The sequence below is a fragment of the Salmo salar genome, chromosome ssa06 (genome assembly GCF_905237065.1).
Source record: "Salmo salar chromosome ssa06, Ssal_v3.1, whole genome shotgun sequence".
In the NCBI taxonomy this organism is placed as follows: domain Eukaryota; kingdom Metazoa; phylum Chordata; class Actinopteri; order Salmoniformes; family Salmonidae; genus Salmo; species Salmo salar.
The window spans coordinates 30,340,410-30,367,598 of record NC_059447.1 but is presented as its reverse complement, the minus strand read 5'-3'; the positions used below and the strand labels follow the sequence as shown (position 1 = coordinate 30,367,598).

Genomic DNA, 27,189 nt, shown 5'->3' with positions numbered 1-27,189 from the left:
GCACGTCACAGTTCCATAAAACACCAGCATAGCAGTGCCGATTCTACCCCCAGAGAAGAGAGAACATGCACCCAAAGCATGCTGCATCTTACCACAGTGTACTTCTAAACGCGACAAATTGCCTCCTTTCAAATCTGAGCCGTTCAATTCACCCACAGCTGTGTTTCTTGATAAATCAGCCCTGTATCGCTGAGCAGCCACTTTTATTTTGCGTTAGCCGCTTTTGAGGCCACTCTTGCGTTGCACGCAAATTGCCTAACCTTGTGATGTTGTGCTGCCATTGTGTAAAGTTGTGGTGGTGTTTTCAACAGCAAGAGGCATAGCCGACAGAGTGAGAACTCTGTTGAGGGAAGCACCCCCTGGCACAACACCAGAAAACATTGCAAAAGAGAGCCAGTAGTATTTCAACATGGAAACAAGTTTAATGATCTATTTTTGTGGTGGGATAATAAGTCGGCTGGGAGAGGACCATTACCCACAATCCCCAGGGCTAATCTTTTGGTCGCAGTGAACAAGGGTATCAATGGAGGACTTGTCCCATCCAGACCAGCCAGGCATCCCAAACAGTCAGATCTGGCAACATGGATCACATGGCCAGGCCTGTTGTGTAAATGGAGCAGAGACAAGGGTGCGGACAGTGCAGATATGTTTCACACGCTCAGGGTTCAGACTTGGGGGTGGATTCCCAGACTGTGTTGCCTAAGAAGACTATGTTTTCCCCAGCAGGAGGCAGAGGGGGTGAGGTGGGGCTGTGCTGCAGTCAGATAGGGAATTTGGGGGAGTTCAGTCAGACATGGATGGGGTTTGAGAGCTCAGACAGGAGGCCGACAACACTAAAGCTCACTGCCAACAGCAGCCAATAGTAATGTAATGATACTAAGCAATTAGCTTAGTCAAAATATTGAGCAATGTCTCTTCATTTATACTTAAAACCATCTGTTATACTGCAAGTCTATTTTCCAGTGTTTTGTGTTGTACTGTGGATCTCAAAAACATTGCATTATCATGTGCTTAGGAGACAAACACATCTTGCTTTGCATTTATATTTGAATGTGGAATCATAGTGAATATGCTTAATTCAGATAACATGAGCCTATGATCAGCCATGCAGTACAATGCCTGGGGCTCCCATTTCTCTGTATTCCAGATAGTATGTTGGTACAAATAGTTCTGGTGCCACGTAATTGCTTTTTCCTTACATATCTATGCAGACACTTTAGAGGAAAAAGCCAGCACGAAAAAATAAATAAATAAAAGCCGGCATCTTGTTCATTCTCTCTCCACTCAGGTAATTAGTCTCAGTTCACAGCTCTAATCAATAGATCCCGTTAGGCACGCTTTAGATGATGTCTGCCTTGTGTCTTTCACTTTTTCCAGGGGCAAATATCATTAAAAACCATGGCCTCATTTCCATATAGATTGAGATGTGCTATTATTGGAGAGGCTGGATTGTAAAATAACTTCCTCTGTAGTTTTGTTTTAGGTTGTTTCTTACACCCTTTCTACAGTAGGCCTTTGTAATATATGTCCAATAAATTAGGCTGAAATGTAGAAGAACGTTTCTAGGTCACATTTGCTCTGCACTTTTCTTCAACCCTATTGAACCAAGCTTTTATAGACTTAGCATCGGAGGTTAGCATCGGAGGTTAGCATCGGAGGTTAGCATCGGAAGTTAGCTTCGGAGGTTAGCTTCGGAGGTTAGCTTCTGAAGTTAGCATTGGAGGTTAGCATCAGAGGTTAGCCTTTGCATTACGTTGCATTGATAGAGATGTCCCACACTGCAACAGGCATGGTTACTGAGTGACCTTTGCTGGAGACATAGGGACTGAGTTCATGCACACTTTTCCTCATGCATAAGTTAATTTAGGGCCTACATTTAATGTAGTAAATACTTCAAAGCCGTAGTACTTCATCTTTAACTACCTCAATTTAACTGCACAGGTATACCAGAAACTTAATGTTGATTTGTTGAGTATTACCTCCTTGTCAAATACACTGTGTTGAATGACCACACTGAATCTGTTCTCTACAGGTGATGACCTCATGCACAATGTGGACCTGTACAACCGGGCCCAGTCCAAGTGGTTTGAGGAGATGGTCACCACAAGCCTGGTAAAACAATTGAACTAACTCTTCATAGTCTCATTGTTGATAACAAACAATAAAAGCTGATCATGTTCATTGTTATCTTTGTTTTGACAGTGAGGTTGATTCCTTGTCTATTTATTTCCCTCTGTTCTTCAGGAGCTGGAGAGACTTGAGGTTGAGAGGGTGGAGATGATACAACAAAATTTACGCCAGTACACAACGCTGCGACATGAAACTGACATGTTCAACCAAAGTGTGAGCCATGTGTCCATTTCACTTACAGTACAAGTGGCTGTTCCCTTGAGTCAGCTTTACAGAACATGTAGCTGTTTGCTGGAGTCAGACAACCAATCTGTCAGTCATGACAGCCTGGACTCAAGGGTAGAATACGGTCACCGTAACAGACCTAGACGTAACATAGTAAAAGTACATCTGGGACACCCCAATTAGCATGAAATGTAACGTTTCGTATGGTATGTGTTAATTTGTAGATGTCCATCATCTATTTTGTATGATATGTTACAAATTACAATTCGTATAATATGTGATGAATTGCAATTTGTACAATATGTTACGAATTTGCCAAACGTATGATATGTTACGAATTATGAATTGTAATGTGAGCTAGGTGGCTAAGGCTAGGGGTTAGGGTTAGGGCTTAAGGTTATGGTTAAGGTTAGTTTTAGGAGTTAGGTTAAGGGTTAGATTAAGGTTAGGGGAAGGTTTAGCTAACATGCTAAATCAGGGGTCTCCAACATTTTCTGACATGAGAACTACTTTTAAAAAATGAAACATGTCACGAGCTACTCATTTTTTTCTAGCTTTAAAATAGTCACTTTCTTCTCTTCTCCTTTTTTATTATTTTATTTTACCTTTATTTATACAGGTTTATTCTCATTGAGATAAATATCACTTTTCCAAGAGAGATCTGGTCCAATAGCAGCAAGGGGAACAACGTTTCACACAAACCAAATGACATACACTCACACAACATTAAACAAAACTATAAACACACATACAGTACAACAAAAACATATTACATTTAAAAACACAAACATCTTGACTAAAAACAGCTGGCCTAAAAACAATTACACTCTTCTATAATATATACATCGATCAAGTGTTTGAACTCCGCCAACGAAACTAGATCATCACATTTTAAAATGTTCAAAAGAGAATTCCAGGACCACGGTGCTAAGTAACTAAAACTATTTCTACCATGACCTGTTCTAATTTTTGGTACTGTTAGAAGCAAATCAGAATGGGACCGTAATTGATACTTATTTACTGACCTGACTAAAAAAGAACAGAGATAAAATAGCATTTTACCCAATATGGCCTTATAAATCAGTGTATACCAGTGTTTAAGCCTACGCAAGGTCAATGACGACCAGCCAACAGCGCTGTAGAGATCACAATGATGTGTTAGACGTTTCTGATTTGTAATGAACCTGAGGGCTGCATGATACACTGAATCAAGTGCTCTCAGGGTAGTGGCTGAGGCCTGCATATATATAACATCACTAAAATCTAAAACCGACAGTAATGTACATCGTACCAGCTCCTTCCTTGCCTCAAAAAAAAAAACAAGCCTTATGCCGGTAATAAAATCCTATTTTCAGCTATTTTTCTCTCCCCTCCAGCTCTTCCCTGGGACCTTAGTGTACAGGAGAAAGTAGTGCATTATGTTTTCTGTCAATAAACCTGGTAAAAAAAATGGTTAATAAACAAATCTAAAGGGGGGGGGGGGCTCTATAAAATCCTAATTGTTTTATATTTTCCCAAATTATGTTTTTTCAGTTTTATTTTTCCTGGTTTAAGATTGTTTTGGTTTTTTAATTTCAAAATGACACTTGTTCATAGAGAAACAACGACATTGGATGTTCTGAGTCCATGTCAATGCTTAAATCACATCAGAAGACTCATTTTTTTGGTCTGGAAGAAAACTACACGTTTAGATTTTTGAGTATAATTCCCCTTTAATTGTGCATCTGGCCCTTTAATTGCGCATCTAGAGAGTGAGGCAATGTGACATCGATTTTGCCGGTCTAGCAATGGTTCTGTACTACTGATGCTTATTTAATGGTAACGTTTGCAAATAATAGACACAAATGATATACTTACTCATCATATAGAGTACTTCTGTCAGGTAAGAAATTCATTGGCAGATATCGTGTTAGGTTTGGCTTTTTAAGCGAATAGTGGCTAACCAATGGTGGGATAATGTCAATGCTGCGTTGATTAGATTGTAGTTGGGAGCTTGCGGTCTCTGATACTTGTGAGATTTGTTTCTCAGTTTGCGGTGGAACGTGAAAAATGCATGTACTTTCAGAATTGTTGGAGACCCCTGTGCTTAGTCGTTTCAAAGTATCTCAAAAGTAGTAAGTAGTTGCAAAGTTGCTAATGTTGTCTGTGATGAGATTCGATTACGCAAACTTTGGATTGCTAGACGTTCGCGTTATACCCTTAACCTTCTGTCTTATGTAACCATGCCAAACGTAACATATCATACTCATTTGAGTGTCCCGTATTTACATTTACTATGTTACGTCTAGTCTGTAAGACCAGCCTGGCCATGGTCAGCCTAGTTAATTGATGAGCAGTTTTTAACTGTTATGTTAAATAATGAAATATACAACATAGGTTGCACTTTGTGATGATGACCTTCTTTTGGAGAGCATAGTGCTACAGTAAAACAAATTGGTCATCAGTGAAATAGGTCATTTGGAGTGTGTGGTGTATGTTGATTTGTCTTTTTAAAGCAGATCCTTTTAGTAAACAATTCTAGATCAAGTATCCCAATACAAAGGATTTGTGCAATATACTCAGATCAACGTTTTGGCAAGCATGTTTGTTGTGAAAATGCTGGACAAACAGTTAAAAGGATTTCACCGCCTCCAAACTCGATCACCATACCTCTGTCACCCCTTCACCAGCTGTTCTCATCCCCTGCTGGCTGCTTCACTGGGCCATACTTGAACAGGGAGAATGAACCCAGGTGCTCTCCTCATTTAGGAGGTGCGAACACCTGCAGATCTAACGAGACGTTTAGGGTCCCGTACCAAGGGTAGTGCCACTTTGGGTGATGGTGAAGGCCAATTACAGGTGGCACACTACTGATCAGCCTAATAAGGAGGTTGTCCTTTAGAAGGCCACTAGAACAAGCTCAGCTGATACCTGCTGGCACACTTCTTTGCCTCCAGTTGTATTAGCAGAAGGCAGCTTGATGTGTCTCCAAAAATAGTAAGCTTAACCCTGTCCACTATGGATAGAAGTGTCTGTCTCTCCCCTCATTGTACTGTGTTCTGTATGAGCATCTATGAGTTCTCTAAGCATTTACATTGTCTATGAGATGTGTCAGTGTTGGCTTCATGTGTGATGAAGGTCCATATGAGCCTGTGTGTGTGTGTGTGTGTGTGTGTGTGTGTGTGTGTGTGTGTGTGTGTGTGTGTGTGTGTGTGTGTGTGTGTGTGTGTGTGTGTGTGTGTGTGTGTGTGTGTGTGTGTGTGTGTGTGTGTTGGCAGACGGTGGAGCCAGTGGATCAGCTGCTTCAGAGTGTGGACCCAGCCAAAGACCGAGAGCTGTGGGTGCAGGAGCACAAGACCGGGGAGCTCCGCCCTGTGGACATGGACATATAGTCAATTACACTGACGTACCTCAAGCAGCCAGAGGCAACACCTCCACCTCCATACTGTCAGAATCCCAGGCCTCTCACAGAACATTCCAACTACAGCTACAGGTGCATGTATGTTCAGGATAAGGTGAGGCCTGTACATTCTGTCTATGATGACATCAGAATAGCACAATGTTATCACTGTGATAACTGGAGAAAAGTTAGCATTCCCAATGCAGTGCTTTTGAACCTACAATGGAAAAACGAGATAGATCAACAGTCCAAATACCAGCATGTTACAGTAATACAATGTTTGATAGTTTTACTCTGTATAATGAATGCCACTAAACAAGCTTAAACAATAATTTTGTTTTTTATCTGTTGTAAAATTAGAAGTTTACACGATTAAGAAGGATACATTTGTATGTATTTGAGGAATAGATTGGATGCATTGTAAAACCTTAGAATTTTGGCATATAAATTGAACAACTAATTATTAACATTTCACTTTATTTTAGATACTGGAATATGAAACATTATGTGATATCCTAGATTAAATATGATATATTTTCATATTTACGCCCATTCATTTTACCTGTCAAGATATGCATGTTTTGGGAAAATATCTAACATTTACTGTATATGGTTAAGTGCATATTTGTGAAATATGTGAAGTATGATGGCTGTCTTGGCACTGTAGTACAATGTATATGGGATGTGTTTACAGAAAGTATATACTCCAAGTTACTGCACTCAATGAACAAGAGTGAATCAACTCATTAAGGTTTGTCATGAACATGAATTTATGTACAACAACCTCTCAAAGATGAATAGGGTAAGATGTTTAGGATTGTGAAACAGCATGTTTGTCACAAGTCACCTCATGTGGCAGATTGGAACAGTCTATTTTGGATCAGTGGTGAGACAATGATGACGACGATCCATGTTACAATGAACACCTTTTAGTGCCTCAAGGTTATAAACAGTACCTGGAATGTTCTTGATATATTCTATTCTGCATCAGTGTATATTTGTAGATACAAGCTAGATGTATTTTGCTGTTAACTGTTTGTGGCCTTGCACTTTCGGTCAACTAAATGTTTGTAACTTGTTGTTTGTCAATTAACTATAACAGGATAATAGTCAACAGATTCTAAAATCATTCATTTATTTTGCACGGGCACTTTGTGAGTCAACCATTGCTTACAGTTGGGAATTGCTATTTTGCATTTATCCTAAATACAGTACACTTTGTATATCCAAGAGGAGTGCTCAGTTGGAAGCTCCAAGTCACATTTTAATGACTCGCAAAGCTCATCAGAAAAAGTGGTCAGTGTTACTTGCACTGGAACCTGTACTTGTCCATACATTTCATACAGTATCCTATTAACAGATAATAGCATAGCCTTTAGCCAACATATCCACCTAAACAAGCGTACATAATATAAAATACTGCATGTTTGTGTGTCTGTCTGTCAGTCTGTATTTTGCCGTCTGTTAGTTATTCTCGAAGTGTAACAAAGCAGGGATTTATTGTGTTTATGGACCATCTCCTCAAACTATCATCCCTTTCATATTCAAATGTGGATAATACATTCACTATGCCAAGACATGCATACAGAGAATACATCTATTCAGTATATACATGCCTTATCCACATTGTTTCTCGATGAGAAAATATGAAAATACCACTGAAATGATTTGCATTATTCTACCCCAAACTAATACAGATTGAAATGTTGTACTTATTGTATAAGTTATCCTGCTACAGTATGTGTCAATGTTATATGCGTTATGGTAAAGTTCTTACATTAGAAGTTAATGTACTTAACTTAACCAGTCATTTTGTAGTAATGTTAATGTTGATTTAATTGCCTTTTGTTAACTGATTTCCATTTCTCATGTACATCAATTGAAATGTTTCCAATCTTTAAAGAAATGTCAAATCATTGGTGACCTTTGTCCAGACAATATACTGTAGAATGCTGTGTCTACAATAAATCATTTCCTTTGAAATACGATTTGACAAGACTTAAAAGGGTTTTGCTTCATTATCATATACTGGCTTACATACAGTTTGGCTTACTTCAAGTTCTGGGACATGTTTAAATGAATTGGATTCATCCCAATAAGCAGATGAAATTCAGTTTTTTGCCTCCGGCTTTTACAGTCAATCCCCTTCCCTCTGACTGTCTGTGGATTGGCCAGGGAGATCCAGGGAGATAGGCCAGGTGGGGGAATATTGACATGAAACCAGGCCATGCATTACTGGGAGCCAAATCAGGCTTTAGAGAGAGAACGAGTCAAGCCCTGTAATTCTGACCTTACAGCTTGGACAAGTTCAGTGCCAAGATGACATGATTGGAGTTAAAGCACATGTTCTGTAATGAATTATTTGACGTGTGTAATGTATGGAGCGGGCTGCTCCTCAATCTAGATCATCTTTAATATTGCAGATAGATTGTGGGTTCTATCAATGTAATTGTTTGCATCATATCCAATATATATTTTTTTCTTCTTTATTATTTTCCCCTAACCCTACCACCCCTCTCCTAATTGGAGTAAACTAATGGACAACAATACTTAGACTTATACTTCCTGCTTATACAATACATTTTACAGACACAGTACATTATACCTTAGTTATCCCTCTTCCTTTAGTCCCACCCTTCAGCTACCCTTTAGTCCCTCCCATCTAGCTCTAGTTTTGATTTCTACTTGCCATATATTTTTCACTAAAAGTTCTGAACCTTTCTATTCTCATAGTTTGAGGCTGCTCCTCAATCTCATTAACACTATTGAGCCATTCTCTTAGATTGCAATTATGGTAATTTAGTTATGTTTACTATTGTTCTTGTAAACAAAGACAGTTATTGTATTTGATACTATAGTATGTCTCTTTAACAATATAAACCAACATAGGGTGTTTTATATGATCAAATTCACGATGATACCATTTCTAAACAAAGTAACAACTCTACACACTTAAATACACGCTTATTGAAGGTCAATAAAAATGCAAACAAGAGAGAAATCTCATTCCCTCAGGACCAGGCAGACAATGTTTGAAAGCACATCTGTATTGCTCTTTTTAGAATGCATTGAATCTTTCAACCAAAAATGAATATTACATATCACATTTACTAGTTTTCTCTACCTAAATCCCTTTAAAAACATAGCTACCTGAAGTGACCAATCTGCATGTTCACTCAAAGCAGTATATATATTTATTCATTTAAACGTTTTTTAGAACCGCTTTATAATGTCTTTTTTCACAGTGTTTTGTATTATAGTTTCCAGCAGTCTCTGACAGCGTCAACAAAATGTCAACAATATTCAAGAAAAATACTCCTTTTCCTTTGTTCTACCAGTTGAATACTGTACATTGTATGAGGTTTCAGTCCTGCTAAGCACATTATAAGACACATTCTATAGACATGATTACCTTAATAAGAAACCTCTGCCAGGATGTTTCTAAACTGACCTTCACATACTAATAGGATTGATAGTAAGACAGGGATTGTTAACTTCATCCTAATTCCCTTCATAAGAAGCTCCCCACTGGGCACAGATGTCAGTTCAATGTTGGTTCGACATAATTTCATATAAATATCTTGGAAACAACATTGATTCAACCAGTGTGTGCCCAGTGGGTCCTTTCCTGGTGGCTTTCTCTTTATTAAACTAATGAACGCAAGTGAACACAGCAGCAGGCAACAGAATCTTGGAAACCATTATTTCAATACGAAATAGAAAAGAATACCCATAATTCTAGAGCACGGAACAGTTATTTGAGTGGGAAGAAAAGTCCAGGTGGCTCATAGACAAACAGGTCATCCACCACAATGTGCGGTACTTCAATGTGTATGCCAATGTTGTCTAGCGCACAAAGAGCCCAGGTCTGGCAGGAGAGTTGGGTTTGTAAACAGTAAAGCTCTGAACAGTCTTATAGAATTCAAAAGAATGATTTTGTCGGAAAGCTATTGTTTCTTCTCCTTCAGTTTGTCCTTGATTTTTTGGGGCTCATCATACTGAATCAACCGTAGGATGTCCTTGTTGTCCATCACTCCTTGAATGAATTCCCTCTCTGCAATCTTGTCTGGAAAGGAAACATAGAAAATGTCATTACTGAATCAACATTATTATGGTTGTTTATTTAATGTGTCTAATTGTGCAAAACTCATAAGAAGTCTGTCATGCCAGAACTTCTCATCCTATCAGATTTAGAAAATTCTTCACAATCAAAATTACCATCTTCTTTCTTTCCAAAAAAGTCCCAGACTTTGTCTGCTCTCTTATCAGGTGTGTTCTCATCTTCTGGCAGGTCGTTTTGGTCTTCCTCGGGGATCATGTTAAATATTGACTGTAAAGCAATCAAACAATAAGGAAAAACATGTAACTTTCAAATGTAGATTAAATACTGAATTCAGCACATGTTCTATAATAGCACAGTTCATGAAATGCAGACTCCATGAAGATTGTTCTCCCATCATATTTTTACAGGATGACTGAATACGTAGAATATTAAACAATTCACCTTATCATTTCACAAATGTATGAAATAATATATGTTCTGCTTTTAATTTGATTCATCTTGTTGCACTTTTTGGTTGTAACTAAAATATTTGTTTATGTCCATTTTGTATACTGTGTGGTTCAGTAACTACCACCACCGCTACTGTGTCTACACACTAGAGGCAGAGAAATTGTTTGTTTTTGTACCTTAACAATCTCTTGGATCTCATTTTTGCTGATGGTTCCGTTTCCATCCACGTCGTAGAGTGCGAAGGCCCACTCGAGCTTCTGCAGGGTCTTGCCTCCGGAGGTAAGGTGCAGGGCCACAATGTACTCCTTAAAGTCCAGTTGACCATCTGCGTTGGTATCAAAGCTCCTAAAGACATGCCTTGCGTACTCAGTAGGGTCTGCGTTAGGGAAGAAGCTGGCATAGATGCCCTCAAATTGCTCCTTGGTGATCCTGCCTGTGGGGCATTCCTTGAGGAAGGACTGGTACCAGACACACAGCTCGGCCTCGTTGTACTTAGTATTGGACTTCAGGTCCTCCAGAAGTTCCTTGGACAGTGCCCCACTCTTAGAATTCCCCATGCTGCAAAGAAACACTATGGTGAAGGGATAATATTGTTATTTTTCTTGTTTTGTGTGTACTACCTCTCTCACCTGACTTGGAGGAAACCTCCTGTTGGCTTCTTCCTGACTTGGTCTGACTCTCCTTCTCACCCTGACCACTTCACAATGTGCTGAACAGGATTATGGTCATCGCTACTTAAATACCAGACAAGCTGTCTTGAAGATAAAGAGGATAACTACGTCATACGAGGTTGACATATTTTCTAGGGTCCAATGAGGTAGTAGTGTGTGCATCATACAGGCACAATGACATCAAGCTTTGCATAATACAGGTTGATACAGTTTAAGATTAGCCAAGGATTAGATTGAGCTTTCTGGATGTAATATGTCCATTGTTGCCAAAATAACGATGTTACATGATTTCCATAAAAAAAATACTGATACTACCGTCCTATTTCACCTATTGTAGTTGACACTACAGTGATGTTCACTGACTTAACTTTTATTTTACCTTTATTTAACTAGGCAAGTCAGTTAAGAACAAATTCTTATTTTCAATGACAGACTAGGAACAGTGGGTTAACTGCCTTGTTCAGGGGCCGAACGACAGATTTTTATCTTGTCAGCTTGGGGATTCAATCTTGCAACCTTTATTGTTACTAGTCCAACGCTCTAACCACTAGGCTACCTGCCGGCTACCTGGTTTGTGGTTAACAAGATATGTGAATGAGCAGGGTGAAAGGTGTGCAAGTTTCAGCCCACCTGTAGAGCAGGGTATTCGTGTCTGTGAAGCAGCTCGGGGCTGTCCCTGTAGCTAGCATAGGGAGATGAGATGAATTGTCTCTCCATTGTAACAGTCTCATGGCAGATTACTGGACCATCTGCTGTTTTAGTAATTGGACCTCAATGAAATCAGTAATTGAGCTGAGTAAGTGCTGTGCTGTGAGAGTGATGGCTTTACTCTGACAGCTCTGTCACAGCATCATACACTCCTCTACTAGAACTGGCTTATGCTCAGCGGAATTAGAAAAGTTGGCTAATTTAGATTAAATTCCTGAAAATGATGAATGTTTCCACAGAGTCTTTGCCAATATTGACACCCATATTAGATGACCCTGCTCAGACCATGTCAACATTGCCATGTCATTGACAGATGTGAAGTTTTTTACGTAGTGTTGTAAAGCAAGTCTTCATTTTTATTTCAGTATTGGTTACAGAAGGTAGTGATTTAAACAAGGAAACTTTGTTATACACTACATCCTCAAAGTATTTGGACACCCTTTCAAATTTGTTGATTGAGCTATTTCAGCCACATCCATTGCTGACAGGTGTATAAAATCGAGTACAGAGCCATGCAATCCCTATAGACAAAACATTGGTAGTAGAATGGCCTTACTGAAGAGCTCTGTGACTTTCAATGTGGCACCGTCATAGGATGCCACCTTTCCAACAAATCAGTTTGTCAAATTTCTGCCCTGCTAGAGCTGCCCCGGTCAACTGTATGTGCTGTTATTGTGAAGTGGAAACGTCTAGGAGCAACAACGGCTCACAGAATGGGACCGCCGAATGCTGGAGCACGTAGAACGTAAAAATCGTATGTCCTCAGTTGCAACACTCACTACCGAGTTCCAAACTGCCTCTGGAAGCAACATCAACACAAGAACTGTTCTTCTGGACCTTCATGAAATGAGTTTCCATGGCTGAGCAGTTGCACACAAGCCTAAGATCAGCACGCGCAGTGCCAAGCGTCGGCTGGAGTGGTGTAAAGCTCGCTGCCATTGGACTCTGGAGCAGTGGAAGCGCGTTCTCTGGAGTACTTGATTTGAAATTCAGAATTATTATTTGAATGATCAATAATATGGAAGCCTATAATACCATCTTCAAGTAAATTGTTATGACTGGCAATGGTATTAACAGCATAAAAACTGTAAATGATAGTGAGACAATTAGCATTATGTGTGTTATGGTGTTAGTGGTATGTTGTGTAGGTACCAGGCTAAGATGTCACTGTGCTGAGCTCAGCTCAAGGTATTTGCGTTGCCCTCTTGTTACAAGAGAGTGAAGTCTAAGCAACCCGTTTACAGTACTGTACGTCTGATCATCTATGACACAATGGGGGAAATGGTATTGATGTTAATGTCAGCATCTTTATAACTTTATACCGTATATCTTTAGAACTTTATACCGTACCTAAATAACTTTCAGGGTTTTCAGGGTATTTTGGTGGGATGGTGTGTGTGAATGTTTTATTAATTTAACTGCATCTCATTTTAGTTTTGGCAGCGCCAGTAGAGCTCATATCAGCTTAGGTCTTGATTTAATGTGTTACCTAGTAAAACCAACTGACGTCATAGAGGGAATGAAGCTAGTGTAACCAGCTTATGTCTGACGTGATGGCAGTGTGACACAGGGGACACAAACATAGTTGTGCAAATCATAACTGCTGAGCACAATGTTCAGCCAGATGGATTCCTAACTCATATTTATGTACTGAACATTTTAATGGATTAAGCACTCAAAGCACTCCTATGCCATCAATCTGGAATTTCTCGGGCATTATCAGATGGCAAGTTAACCCAATCACAGTATCTCAAATATATGTAAGCAGCATTAAGAAATACTACTGTAAAAAATGTGTTGGTGGGAAATTAGATTGATGTTTTAGTCTTTACTGATGTTTATATCTTTATAATGGTCAGGATATAATAGTGTAAGTTGAGTTCCAGTTATAATAACTTCCTGGCTATTTACAGCAAAAGAAAGAAGTGGACATCTAAATCCATAACAACACACTGAGTGGTGTTTTCTGTAGAGCCTCAGGACATAGCAGCCTACAGTACCATCATGATGCCAAAATGAACATTTCTTACATTGGCATCTAAACTCTCACAAGTATATCAGGTCCAAATGTATTCCTGTATTCTGTTTTCTTGCTTCTGTACAGCCCAGTGTATGCATGTTTCTCATGACATCCAGGAGCCTGGACAACAGCTGAGCGTGCTGACGTGTTCAGAGCAGCGTGTATCTACATGGGGTTGAACAAGGTCAATGTCCTCATCCATCAATGGTGCTCAGTTTGCCTGGCAAACATGAAAGGATTCAGATTGAGGATAATCATGATTTTTGCTGGAATACCTTTGTAAGCTTTTAGTTTTAAGGTTGCATGTTTCATCTACTGCTGGTCATTTCTGATTCTGTAAATTGTGGATTCTGGCCAAAAAACAAAAACAATACAGGCATAGTTGAGAGGGGAAATCATGTTCATTTTTTTATTGGTTGTTATATAAGAATAGGAGGAATTGGAAGTAGATAGTTGTTGGTGAATGTTTTTCAGCACTACTCTGAAGCTGGTGAAGATATAGACTGTGGGCATTTGGCAAGTGTACATTCCAAAATTATATATCAAAATCCCCTCAAACAGTATGGACTCAAAATAATTGGGTCATTAGCATATCATTGCACATAATATTGTAAATCAACTAAGATGGCTCCATAATCAAGGGTAGACTATATTTCCTAGGGAAAATATTACCCAACCCTCAACATACTACAGAATTGAAAGATGACTACAAGAATACAAAGAAAAATGTCTCAGACCCTTGGTCTGGTTCCACTCACTTGAAAGTAATGTTTTGGTATTTGTGCCTTTTTAAGGCAAATAGCACATGGAAGGCAATATACAAACATATGGATTATGTTTACAGAATTTATGACAAAACATTGTTGTGCTCAATCGTATACTCTCAGCTCACTGGGTTTGCCTTACTTTCCAATAGGTGTCCAATATTATGTCAAATATTGATTGATTATACATCCGTTTTATTGCCCTGTTTTCCCCACCACTTGAATCTGCAGAGTCATCTCTGTCATCTCTGTTTTCTGTTGGATCTATTAAGTGACACTGCCACATTAAGTCACAAGAGAGTACATTTAAAGCTTGGTATTACATAAGATGTAATATCATTACTAAGCATTATCATGGTAGATCCACAGTGTAGTGTGTAACTTCTGCCATGAGGAATTCATTCCGCATTCCCTGATCTAACAATCCTTCTGGGTCCTTTGTTTTTACGGTCTGTGCAGAAACGTTTGGTCTCTCAGGAAGCTGAGTACAAATGTCAGTATCAAAATAGAAACAATCATTCAGTGTTGTTGGATGTTAGCTCCATGTCAAGAATTACTGCACCTCACCAACACAGTGGAGATGTTTAGATACCTGTGACCCTGTGTCCATTCTGTGTCACTCAAGTCAGCTCCATGCACTGAACTCCAATAGGTAGGTCACAACTGCTGATCAGTGAAGGAAGTGGCACTTGCTGCCCTCTTGGTATTCCTTGGCCTAGTGGAGAGTAGTTATGGACAAGACAAATCAGTTGAAGAAAATGCAGGATCCTTTCTCCCAACATCTGTCATCTCTTAAGCCTATTTCCCAAAGCAGTTTTCCTACATTTGCATGTAACATCCTGCATAAGCCAATCACCAGGTTATCAAATAGGAACAGATTTACTTTGCATGCACACATGTTGATGCTTGATCTGCAGCCTCATGCAATAATGTGTGTTTCACAACCTAAAGTCACTGTCACACTTTGAGTTGATCTGACCTTTATGATAGCAGGTACAGTATGATGAAATTATACACTGAGTGTACAAAACTAATATTGAGTTGTACACCCTTTTGCCCTCAGAACAGCATCAACTTGTCGGTGCATGGACTCCACAAGGTGTCGGAAGCGTTCCACAGGGATTCTGGCCCATGTCGACTCCAATGCATCCCACAGTTGTGTCAAGTTGACTGGATGTCCTTTGGGTGGTGGACCATTCTTGATACAAACGAGAAAATGTTGAGCGTAAAAAACCCATTAGCGTTGCAGTTCTTGACACCGTCAAACCGGTGCGCCTGGCATCTACTACCATACCCCTTTCAAAGGCACTGAAATATTTTGTCTTGCCCGTTGACCCTCTGAATGGCACACATACACAATCCATGTCTCAATTGTCTCAAGGCTTTACAATCCTTATTTAACCTGTCTCCTTCCCTTCATCTACACTGATTGAAGTGGATTTAACCAGTAACATCAATCAGGAATCATAGCTTTCACCTGGATTCACCTGGTCAGTCTATGTCATGGAAAGAGCAGGTGTCCTTAATGTTTTGTACACTCACTGTAGTTTGTGAAAACATGCATCAGTAATGCCCAACTATGCCAGAACATGTCCAGTCCAATGTTGCATTGGCGAGAGCCTTGTTCCAGATTAAAGAGTAAGCCCAAATTAATATTTTTTATTACTATGCTAAAAAAAAATGCCTAGGTTTAGATATGACAATAAAATGGAGGTCTAGAATATAATTTGTCCTGAGTAATAAATTACGCATTTGGTGAGTGGGTGGAGAAAGATGGGAGAAAAAGAGACCACAGCAAGCAGAAGAGAAAAGAGAGAGAGAGTTCAAATATACAAGGGAGAGACAAAAAGAGTGATTGGAGGATTGGAGTATAAGGGAGCGCAAGCAAGGAAGAGAACAAATCCTTCAATAAAGGTAGCAGGCAGCACATCCTTAGAGCCACAGGAGAGATGTACATACAGCATCACTCAAGGAACCTCAAATGCCACAAGATTATGAAGATTTGAGATATATTTGAGAGGCGAAACACGGCAGCGACATATCGAAAGCCTGGATTAGTTGCTTTTTCATTTTATTTCATTTTGCCCAACCTCCAGCATGGGGACAGAGTGTAGTAGGCGGGGGTCCCTGGCGCTCACCCTCAACATTGTAGCATTTACGTGTGCCCTGTCAGCAGTGACCACTAGCTTCTGGTGCGAGGGGACCAGGAAGGTGGTCAAGCCTTTCTGCACGGGGCCGGTGACGACCAGGCAGTCGTACTGCATTCGCTTCAACAGCAGTAACATCAATGACAGCAGGCTGGTGCAGTACATCTGGGAGTCGGGAGAAGAGAAGTTCCTGATGAGGAAGTTCCACACCGGCATCTTCTTCTCCTGTGAGCAGGCTGCTGACATGAATGGTAAATAACTTTCATGTACAACTTGCAGAAATGTTGAAATAGAACATGCGACTATGTTGGCCGCTCAGCAGCTGGTCCTGTGTGACCATGCTCTCTAAACCTGATGTGGTTTGGGTACGTTACAACAGGAAGTGAAGGAGGAAGTACATTGGGAGAGACTAAAATAAGATCAAGATGCAAATGATTTGACAGTCTACTATTTACTTGCACAATTACATCATCATGTTGTTTTGTCTTTTTTTAGTCTTTGAGATTTGATAAAATAAGCAAAAAGTAATGTTCTATTTGGTATCAGGTTACTTGTGTTGACTTTACTGAAATGGACTGATGTTATAACGATGCATCAGTTTTAGTAGGAGTTTTACAGTATGGAGATCATTGAGTGCAAGAATTGAAATGCTTGCAGAACTCTGTGACCCAACATTGATTTGCTATGATTGCTGTGAGAGTCAGCAGTAGCCAGTCCTGAGGTGTGACAGAACAAACAGCTGTGAGAGTCAGCAGTAGCCAGTCCTGAGGTGTGGCAGAACAAACAGCTGTGAGAGTCAGCAGTAGCCAGTCCTGAGGTGTGACAGAACAAACAGCTGTGAGAGTCAGCAGTAGCCAGTCCTGAGGTGTGACAGAACAAACAGCTGTGAGAGTCAGCAGTAGCCAGTCCTGAGGTGTGACAGAACAAACAGCTGTGAGAGTCAGCAGTAGCCAGTCCTGAGGTGTGACATTACAAACAGCTTAGTGGGATAGAAAAAGGACTGAAGACATGAGGACTGGAGATTTATCTTGGGGAGTAATCGGTCAAACAACATGAAGGTGAAAATCCTGATCATAACCATTTAGCTGATGCTTCTGTGCATACTAACACATTTATATTTCATCTATAGAAAATAACGAAGAAGGGTAAAATTAGTTTTGATTGCATTACCTATTTCTACAACTACAATTTACATAAGAAGATAAGAAAAAGAACAAGACAACATGAACTAAATGAATGCTTCTTTGCTTCCAGGATTTAACTGCAGAGACTTTAAAGACATTGCACCTGACCATGAAAAAGGTAGGTAAAACCCATTTGTAAAACGATTATCTTTCAGTCTAGTAGTGTAAAGCCCTGATAAATCTATATTGTCCTCTTGACCACAACTTTATATAAGTCCAGTCATCAAAAATATATCAAGACAGTGATTTTATAGGATGATGCCATTTGCAAGTGTCCCCTTTTTCACTCTCTTAACAAAATCTATATGAAGCATCAACAATTGTTCATAATCTACTGTGAAAAGAAATAAAGACAGTCATACACTCTATATGTGCTCCCAATAATTAAATGGGTTAACGCGACACTACCCCACAACCCATTAAGTTATTGGTAGTATATATAGACTTTATTTCATTTTTTTCATAAGTGTACTATTCCTCTGCAACTTTTTTTAGAATGTCCGTCAACTCTTGCTTTTTACTGGAACATAATCTACCGTGCAATCGGGGCTTCCATAGGAAATCCACAACAACAGTCTAAAAACAAAAGTAAAGCTGTTGTAGTAGTTTTACATTAGAAGCAGCTTTCATCTTATTATCAGTGGCACCTGTCGTCTCTATCCAAGTCCCACCAGAGCAGGCCTACAGAGAGTGTCACAACTTCTGCCAAAGTTGGTCCCTCTCCTTGTTTGGGCGGCGTTCGGCGTTCGGCGTCACCAACCTTCTAGCCATCGCCGATCCACTTTTCATTTTCCATTGGTTTTGTCTTGTCTTCCATCACACCTGGTTCCAATTCCATCAATTATATGTTGTGTATTTAACCCTCTGTTCCCTCCCATGTCCTTGTCTGTAATTGTTTCTTGTAGTGCTTGTGCACGATATGCTGGTTTACTGGGTTTTGTTTGACCCCTTTCATGTATTGTTCTGTTGACGGTGGTTTATGTTTATTAAACGACACCGTTGTAAATCAGTTTTCGCTCTCCTGCGCCTGACTTCTCTGCCGCCAGTACGCACCTCATTACAGAGAGCTCAGGGGTCTCTTCCTGTCTGGGTCTGTGGAGTTGATGTCTCCCTTCCTATAGGTGGGATTATTTAGTAGAGGGAAGTGGATTCTAGAGGCGACAGTAGTACTCACTCTGACTGACTCCTCTCTTCCTTCTATTCCCAGGGGTCCTGTGGCTGTGCATCACAGCTGAGTGTCTCTACCTCATCCTGCTGTTCACGGGCGGTGTGCTCATGTGGTTAGAGCTGTGTCCTTGCCTCAGCATCATGAACAAGCTGAAGCTCAACGCCTTTGCTGCTATGTTCACCGCACTGTCAGGTAACACATCTGTGCCTGGGAATGATGTACACAGTCATATTTATTTTAAAAAATGTGACGTTCACCATTTGTCAAATGAACAAGTCATCAAAGAATACTTTCATACAGTCACTCAAAGCTGATCACCAGCCATTGAGGAGTTGATTATCTCCCTGCATCCTTAACTATGAAGTCGGCTTCACAGAGGGGGCACACTAGTGAGTGGACATCCCCTGACTCTGTTTCTCAATGACCAGAGGCCATGTCAACCTCCATGCCACGCTATCACACTAAGGCTGGCACTGGGCTGGTCAAATTCGATAGAAAGCCTACAGTAGACAGGCTTTGGGAGTCCCAGCTCCACAGTAGAGCAGAGGCCAGCGTGTCTGTGTGTAACACTACCCACCAAGGGGATTACATCATCTAATACCATGCAAGCAACCCACTAACCATCCCAGGCAGGCAGAGACCGGCCAGAGTGACTGTGGCTAGTCCATATCCTAAATGGATTACTTAAATTTTACAGATACGATATTCAGTGCACTGCTGAATCTACAGTTTTCATCCTTTCAAAGACCATTTCCAAAGCTGATAGGAGGGAAATCAAGATGTTGTTGAGAAAATGTATGTCAATCAGGAGTCATGTTCATTTAGATTCACTCACTGTATTGTCAATAATAGTTATTGTGTTGCTATCCATCTGTCAAACTGTATTGTAGGGGTAAGTAGGAGTGAATATACACATTTAAAATGGGGTTTAGCACCACAGAATTTGTGGAATCCCTACAGCTAACTCTCCTTGGGTCTGTGGTACAAATATGAATGTGAATATGAATATGATTTTGTTAGCAGAAAAGCAGAGCAATAATAGTAGCAGGGTGGGATGGGAGCCTTGCTCAGGGAGGTACAGTTGTAGGGAAGCTAGCCTAGCTAAGTGCTAACATAGCGCGTAGAGCAGTGGTCTATGGTCTGTGTATCCAATACCTCTGGGGATTTGCTGGTTTCTGGACTAATCGGATTGGAGATGGGGCAGTGGCTTTGGGCCAAGACAAGGCCTACCCAGAGGAATACCCCCACCCCTCCCCTCCCACCTTCCCCTGACCCCCTCCTCTGGTTGTTAGGGCATTAATCCCAAGTAAAGCAGCTGTAGACGAGCAGAATGTTGGCAGAGAGATGGCCAAGAGGCAGCAGAGAAAGCGAGAGTAGAGGGAACACTGTGATGTGGTGAGCTTTGATTCTTCATCATTCGCTCTTCTATCTGTCATTGTTATGAAGGGGAATGGCTGCAACTGTATTAATGTAATCTATCAGCTTCCCCAGTAATACTATAAACTGAATATCCAGTGAATAAGGAAGCATGATCATGGTGAAAATGAATGGACTGCACTCAATGTTGTTCACACCAACACCTGTCCTCATGCAGGGTTTTTAAAATAAGTGAAAGGTATCCAAACTGATAGCCCTCAATTCATAATGTGTACAATACTGCCATGTGTGGCTACTAATATCAATTGCAGATACAATTTTTTTGCTGTACTTATACCAGTGCTTTTGAAAGGTACAACCATTATACAAAAAATATATATAGTTTCATATATTATCTCAGGTTTTCATTCACCAACTTTATTTGCGTTTTGTATTGTGTTGTGTCCCTCGGGATCCAGGCCTTTTGGGGATGGTTGCCCACATGATGTTCACCACGGCCTTTCAGCTGGCTGTGGCTATGGGTCCGGAGGACTGGAGGCCCAAGACCTGGGACTACAGCTGGTCCTACATGTATGTACTGACTAGGTCACTTACCATTACACTAGGTGCTGAACAATAGGAGTTGTCTCTGATTAAACTCTAATACCCAGCTATGTGATACTCGTGCAATTTTAAGCGACGCTAGCATTCTGAGGCCATGTATAGTAGCACAGTCATGATGGAGAGAGCATGTATGCTGAGGTTATTCACACCCTCTGTACTTCTTCTTCCCCCTCCCCAGCTTAGCATGGGGCTCCTTCGCCACCTGCATGGCTTCTGCGGTGACAGCACTGAACAGGTACACCAAGACCATCGTAGAGTTCAAGTACAAGCGGCGGAACATTGAGAAGAAGCTGAGGATCAAGCAGAAGCTGCTGGAGATGGACCTGCAAGAGCAGATGTGGGACATGTACCTGACGGCTGTGCCTGCAAGTAGAGAAGGAAATGCTGGGCATCTGGACCTCCCTGTCAATGGGCACAACCCCTCCACTGGAGCAGCCAATGTAGTGGGCCTGGACAGCATGACAGAACCACAGGGAGAGGCTTACTGCTAAGACAGTGGTCACCAACCCTGGGCCTGCAGGGCCCCATTCCAATACTGTTAGAATGTACCTTCCATCCTCCCTTCATTGAGGTTATGACTGCTCCAACATGATTGGATAGGTTCCAATTCAAAACACAAAGGGGAGGAAGAAAGGATGCATTTTCACAGTATCAGAACAGGGCCTACGAGATCTATAAGGCTTTACAGGACCAGGCTTGGTGACCTCTTCATTAAAATGACCATAAATTGGCGCTCATATACAGGATCCCAAACTCACTGGACTATATAGGGCATAATGGATCCCATTGAGAAGATCATTACTAATATTATGGCTAAAGGAACATGGAGCTGCCTGAATAAACAACACTTGTCCTCAACTTCCTCCTGTATGTTTCTAGAGCCAAGGCCATGACTATTCTTATCATGACTGTTATTCTGGAGCAGATGGTAAAGCTGTTTTTACAAGCTATGTTAGTAGTTTTGTTGCCACATTCGGCATGGAGCTGCAAATATCAGCCAAGTCTAGTTGCCATATGGATGCTTGGTGTACAGACGGCTATTTCCAACACGTACAGTAGGTTACAATATGGTGCTTATGTTTATGTGTTCTGTATGTAAGTTTGTGTTTGAGAGAAAGTTGGATCTTAATATTTGCTTCAGAATGTAATGAAGAAAAAGGCAGCACCCATAAACATACACAGGAAATGTATTGAACACAAACTTTGTCAGAAATTAAGGACAATACAGACTGTGAATCTGCCTATGATTCTTGGTAATATTGAGGAAATGGGTTTAAATGCCCCTCATAACTTGGGAATATTTAAATATCCACATTTTCCCAAGTCGTTTACAGTACTTCGACAATACGTCTAAGCCTCTGTTGGTGAAGGACTGCCATCTAGTGGAGTAAAGGGTAAGTTCACATGAGTTCTGAGGACCTGCTTTCCGACCGTGGATCAAAATAAAGTGTGTCTGTTTTGATTTGTTTGCCAATACAGGTTTCATGAGGACTTGAGTTACTCCAGATGACATCAGGACCGTCACAAAATACACCAATTCAAGCTTTGTCCTGCATCCTCTTCATGCAGCCTGTGTTTTGAATGGTAACAATGGTACCATCTATTTTCCACCTCATTGTAGGCTCCCATCCTACCAGCCAAAGTCCTGCCCTGTCATCTGGTAGAAGCGCAGGTTGTGTGGCTGGTAGAACTGACGTAACCTGAGGATGACCTGAGGGTGGATGTCAGCATGTGGCCTGCCCTTGGTTCTGCCCAGGCAGTGGGGCTTGCTGCTGCCCTCTGGCTTCTTCAGGCAGGGGAAACCCTTTGTCTTGTTGAAGTAGAAGTGTTTGTCTGTGATGATCCTCTGAAGTCCCAGAAAGTCTTGGACTCTGCCCAGCTCTCCTGCAGGGTCGCTCACCAGCCTCTCCCCATGGACAAAGTGGATCTGCTCCAAGGGGAAGTGGGCCAGCCACCTCTCCAGGTGCAGAGCATACAGGCCAATCCAGATGGGGCTCCACAGGGAGTCCACCTTCAACGCCTCCTCCGTCCCGTTATGGAACGTCAGGGTCTCAAAGCTGGGAACGCCCGGAGTCTTGGATATGATCTGGGTGTAGTCAGAGATGGCGCGGGTCACAGGGTCACGCACCACCACGATCAGTTTGACCTCCTGGGACATGGCGTGGATCCGGCCGGGGCTATCCGCCGTCACAAAGTACCTGGGTGTCTTCTCCAGGACCACCTGGCCCTCCAGAGCTTTGGGCATCAGGTTCCTGAGAGGGACAATGAGGCTGTTCAATCTTATATCAAATACACAAAATACAGCCAAAATAGAATATAACCATATCCATTTGTTTTAGACCGAAGAGAGGGTTAATTCTTTGAATAACCATCAACCAATCAAGGTACTATTGATTGAATCCTATAGCCAAATAAAGGGATTGAATAATCCCTTAACACCATGACCTATCTGGTCATGCTCACTCCCCACAGATCTCTATGTCATCCTGTGCCAATGAAGCCAACAGGCCTGCTGGTTCTTAATAATTTACATGGTGTTATATAGTTTTCCCCAGTGTGCTCTCCAGCCTCACTCAGCTCTTCCTCCCTGCCGGATGTTAATACACTCCCATTCAACTAAACGAGGGCTGAGGGGCACTGAAACTCGTACACACCCCTTGTAAGAGCATGTGCTACCAGGGAGAGACACTCGGCTATCTGCCTGAATAGAATAGAATAGAAATCCAAATGAAGGACAAGAGAGAAAGAAAGGAAGGAAGAAAGAAAGAGAGACTGGGAGAAAGGAGGAGGGAGGGAGCACACAAATACAAGCAAACTCCATTAGTGAGCCCACTTTAGATTTTCCTTGGAGACAGATTTTGGCACTGTCAGAATATGTAGCTTTTGTGTTGCATTGACTCGCTTGGCATTTGCACTCAGCTTCTCTCCCTTGGAACTGTTATCTAACCATTATCAAGATCGAGTTCAATTCCATGGGTAGTGTTTCAATAAAGAGCCTTGATTATTTTCCTCTCAGCAGAAACAATGCATACTGCAGTGCATATTCTCATTAGACAATGTGGTGCTATACTTTGATCAAGCAGCTTGATGAATATTTCCATTTTGGGAACAGACAGTATGATATTTCAGACATCAACAGTGCTGAGCGATTAATGGTTTTTGACGATTAGTGCTTTTTGAGGTCAGTTCGGTCCGATTATAAAAAAAATAATCACGGTTTTCAATTTCAAGTTTCAATAATTTTTTGAAACATTGAATGCACTATGCATTGTGTGGCCTGAATGCTGTAACAAGACAGAATAAAACAATTAATAAAAGTCACATGATGGTAGTGACTGTCCATTACTGCTTATCCCTTATCAACCATAATTTATTCACATTACTTTAATAAAATATTTCAGTTGTGTATATTACATATGTTTTATTTAATAACTTTAATATTTAATTCTAAGTCATCATCTCATCTCTATTGAGCTGCTGTCTATGCAGTCTGACAAAATCACAATTTTGTAGTCCTTCAACGTAAATAAGGCATACTTTTATGACTGCTGAATGCCAAATATCAATCATGTACAGTATTTTCAGGTAGAGATAAACCCTCGTGAAGCAACAGCTGCTCTATAGCACCTCATGATCGCACATTCTTCTGTCTCTTCCATAGCAGGCGTAAAAGAAACAAAGACCGGACAGTAGATGCGCAAGGGATTGTGGTCATTGTAGTTAATTCTCACGTTTTACGCACTAAACAATAGAATATTGGCCTGTTGGAAACTACAACTTCTTACTACATCGCACAGCTGAGGCTGGATCTGATGCATCTCTATAGAAACTGTACAATGAGCGCATTGAGCGCACACAAGAAAACTGAACAAAATGGAATTCAAATAATTGAACCAAAGTTGGTCAATTAGTTGTTTAAAAAAAAACGAAAAATAACCGCTCACCACAAGACATCAAACAAGGTCCATATTGTGGGGCACTGTTCCCAAGTACCTTGAAATGCATTTGTTGTAAGAAATGTGCTATATAAATAAAGTTTGATTGATTGATCATGTAGATGTTAGGTTCAGGAGTTGGGGGAATGTTTGGTACATTTATTTGTTTTTGGAGAACAGTCAAAATGATAAAATCATAATGGCATAGAGAACATTGCTCCATAATATTTGTGTTACTGATTTTACAGTTGTTCTTCGGAGTGTATGTATGGGCCATGTAGGGCTCCCGAGTGGTGCAGCGGTCTAAGGCACTGCATCTCAGTGCTAGAGGTGTCACTACAGACTCTGGTTCGATTCCAGGCTGTATCACAACCGGCTGTGATTGGGGGTCCCATAGGGCGGTGCACAATTGGCCCAGTGTCATCCGGGTTAGGGTTTTACGAGGCTAGGCCGTCATTGTAAATAATAATTTGTTCTTAACTGACTTGCCTAGTTAAATAAAGGTTAAATACATTTAAAAAAAATAAGTAAATGTAGGACAGCCCATAGAGAAATTCTCCCAGCCATTAAATAACCCCTTTAACTTGCAATACACACGGCTGACCATGCGCAAGCAGCAATTCCAAGGAGGAATGTGCATCATTCTTCACCTTTTGCAAGTTGTAAACATAATCAGAACGCAAACAATGAAACCCTCCTTTCAATCACATATATATAAACAAATATCAACCAAACACAAATGTGTGTTTCAGCATTATCATTCTAATCATTTTAATCATCATAATCATTCTAATCATCATCATCATCATCATCACCATTATCATCATCATCATCATCGATAGGTAGGTAGGTACATACCTGTACCAATTCAACCCACGTGAGTAATGTCTGTCGAAAAAGTGGGGTTCAGAGCCAAGTGCTCGAATGTCAGGATGAAGTCGTAGGAATTCCAAAAGAGCTCGTGTTCCGCCCTTTTTCACCCCTATGATGATTGCTTGGGGTAGTCTCCTTGTTGCGGTCCAGTCCTTACCAACATTGGCTGATTGCGCACCAACTGCACCTGTCGCACCTGTGCTGCCGACGGGGGATGCTGAGCGCGCACCGACATCTGTAGCCCTCTTCTCAAATGAGGCATTCTTCCTTTGAAACAGCTCAGTCAACGGTAAAAGTTGAGAGGTTTGCTTCAAATGTTTCGCAGAATCCACTAAAATAAAATCACAGCAGCCGGAGAGAATGAAGTACAGCGACGCGCAAACCACAGCAAGGGAGAACATGAAGAGAAGTTTATGCAGGAATCGCGGAACGTCTTGTTGAAGGTGATGAGAACCAGCCATACCTTCTCCCACAAACAAATTGAGGCCATTCTATGAACAACACATCTCTTCTTTCGGTACATATGGTATTATTGTAAGCAAAAGCACATAATCATAATTCCATGCCCAAAAACATGGTGCGCCGGCTGTTCCAAGCGAAGTGCCAAATACGCTTGTCATCCCATACTGACACGTTGTTGATCTCTAAACACTTCAACGCAATAAATTGTTCCTTCTCTCTATAATAACAATATTTTTTTGGACATAAACGACGGTGTAATGTTTCCACACACAGCTAGTATAGTATGTTCTTGCTCATCTGACACTGCTATATTAACCATCATCTGGAGATGCTGTGCGCATCTTTCAGTGCTGCTCTACCTTGATTGGAGGGATGGTAGAGAAGGCGGGTTTCACTGCTCAAATTTAAACTGTTGAGCCATGATCCAGTAACAGCAGCTTTAGGATAACTTTCTTTCTCAATGTTTGCATTAGACAGGCAATTTCCTTTCCTTCCTCAGGCTATGGTATTATGTTGGTCAGGAGGGAAATAACACCACAAGGCAACTCATTTCAGCTTTGACATCATTTTCAGGTCACAATTTCCTCAATAAATATTTATTTATGCGTGAATAAAGTAGGATACTTGTTAAAGAGATTTTTTTTGCAATTCATATTACAGTTTGAGGCATATATGGGAACAGCTGATCATGCAGATTTTTGGGGGGGTTCCTTGCATGACTTACCACACATTATTGTTTTGCAATGATTGAATATTGTTCTTTGCATCCACAGACAGAAAGCCCTGTACATAGGCATCATGACGTAATAGGAAGCGTTGGTAATACAACCAGGATAATCTCCAGGCAGAGGTATTAAGTAATACAGGGAGGGGGTTTGTGTCTGATTCTGCTTGTTTTTGTAGCATCATAGTGAAAATCTTGTTTTATGGAAGGACAGCCCAATAATGACTGCATTATGGGTCACATGGGTCACTTCTGATACTGTGAAATCTCCTCTGAACAGGAAACTGTGTATTGTAAGCTTACACG

At 40.9% G+C, this 27,189-nt stretch overlaps 4 protein-coding genes across 8 annotated transcripts in view; 2 read left to right on the top strand and 2 right to left on the bottom strand.

Moving 5' to 3' along the window:
• The window catches only part of LOC106606940 (growth arrest-specific protein 7), a 37,981-nt gene extending 30,259 nt beyond the window's left edge, over positions 1–7,722 (top strand). For all 3 annotated transcript variants that reach the window (XM_045720247.1, XM_045720249.1, XM_045720248.1), the window contains 3 exons: positions 2,033–2,112; positions 2,245–2,343; positions 5,613–7,722. In XM_045720247.1, the coding sequence (XP_045576203.1) occupies positions 2,033–2,112; positions 2,245–2,343; positions 5,613–5,726 (293 nt within the window). In that variant the 3' untranslated portion in view covers positions 5,727–7,722. The remainder of the gene's footprint in view (positions 1–2,032; positions 2,113–2,244; positions 2,344–5,612) is intronic.
• On the bottom strand, positions 7,441–10,969 carry rcvrna (recoverin a). Of its 3 annotated transcripts, none has more exons than XM_045719476.1 (4): positions 10,877–10,968; positions 10,424–10,818; positions 9,953–10,064; positions 7,441–9,800 (listed from the first exon to the last, which is right to left on the bottom strand). In XM_045719476.1, the coding sequence occupies exons 2-4, from the start codon at positions 10,802–10,804 to the stop codon at positions 9,682–9,684; spliced, it is 612 nt and encodes a 203-aa protein (XP_045575432.1). In that variant the 5' UTR covers positions 10,805–10,818; positions 10,877–10,968; the 3' UTR covers positions 7,441–9,681. The 3 variants fall into 3 exon arrangements, with proteins under 3 accessions (XP_045575432.1, XP_045575433.1, NP_001135354.1); XM_045719477.1 differs by having other exon boundaries at positions 10,424–10,805; positions 10,877–10,963; NM_001141882.1 differs by having other exon boundaries at positions 8,975–9,800; positions 10,424–10,969.
• A 5,399-nt stretch (positions 10,970–16,368) lies between these two features.
• LOC106601449 (germ cell-specific gene 1-like protein) lies at positions 16,369–21,988 on the top strand. The gene is made up of 5 exons (XM_014193665.2): positions 16,369–16,808; positions 17,812–17,859; positions 18,949–19,101; positions 20,745–20,856; positions 21,068–21,988. Exons 1-5 carry the CDS (start codon positions 16,508–16,510, stop codon positions 21,378–21,380), a joined length of 927 nt encoding a protein of 308 aa, XP_014049140.1. The 5' UTR covers positions 16,369–16,507; the 3' UTR covers positions 21,381–21,988.
• Positions 21,989–22,338: 350 nt separating this feature from the next.
• LOC106601451 (heparan sulfate glucosamine 3-O-sulfotransferase 6) lies at positions 22,339–26,453 on the bottom strand. Its single transcript, XM_014193667.2, has 2 exons — positions 25,683–26,453; positions 22,339–23,141 (listed from the first exon to the last, which is right to left on the bottom strand). The coding sequence occupies exons 1-2, from the start codon at positions 26,156–26,158 to the stop codon at positions 22,520–22,522; spliced, it is 1,098 nt and encodes a 365-aa protein (XP_014049142.1). The 5' UTR covers positions 26,159–26,453; the 3' UTR covers positions 22,339–22,519.
• Between the last annotated feature and the right edge of the window lie 736 nt (positions 26,454–27,189).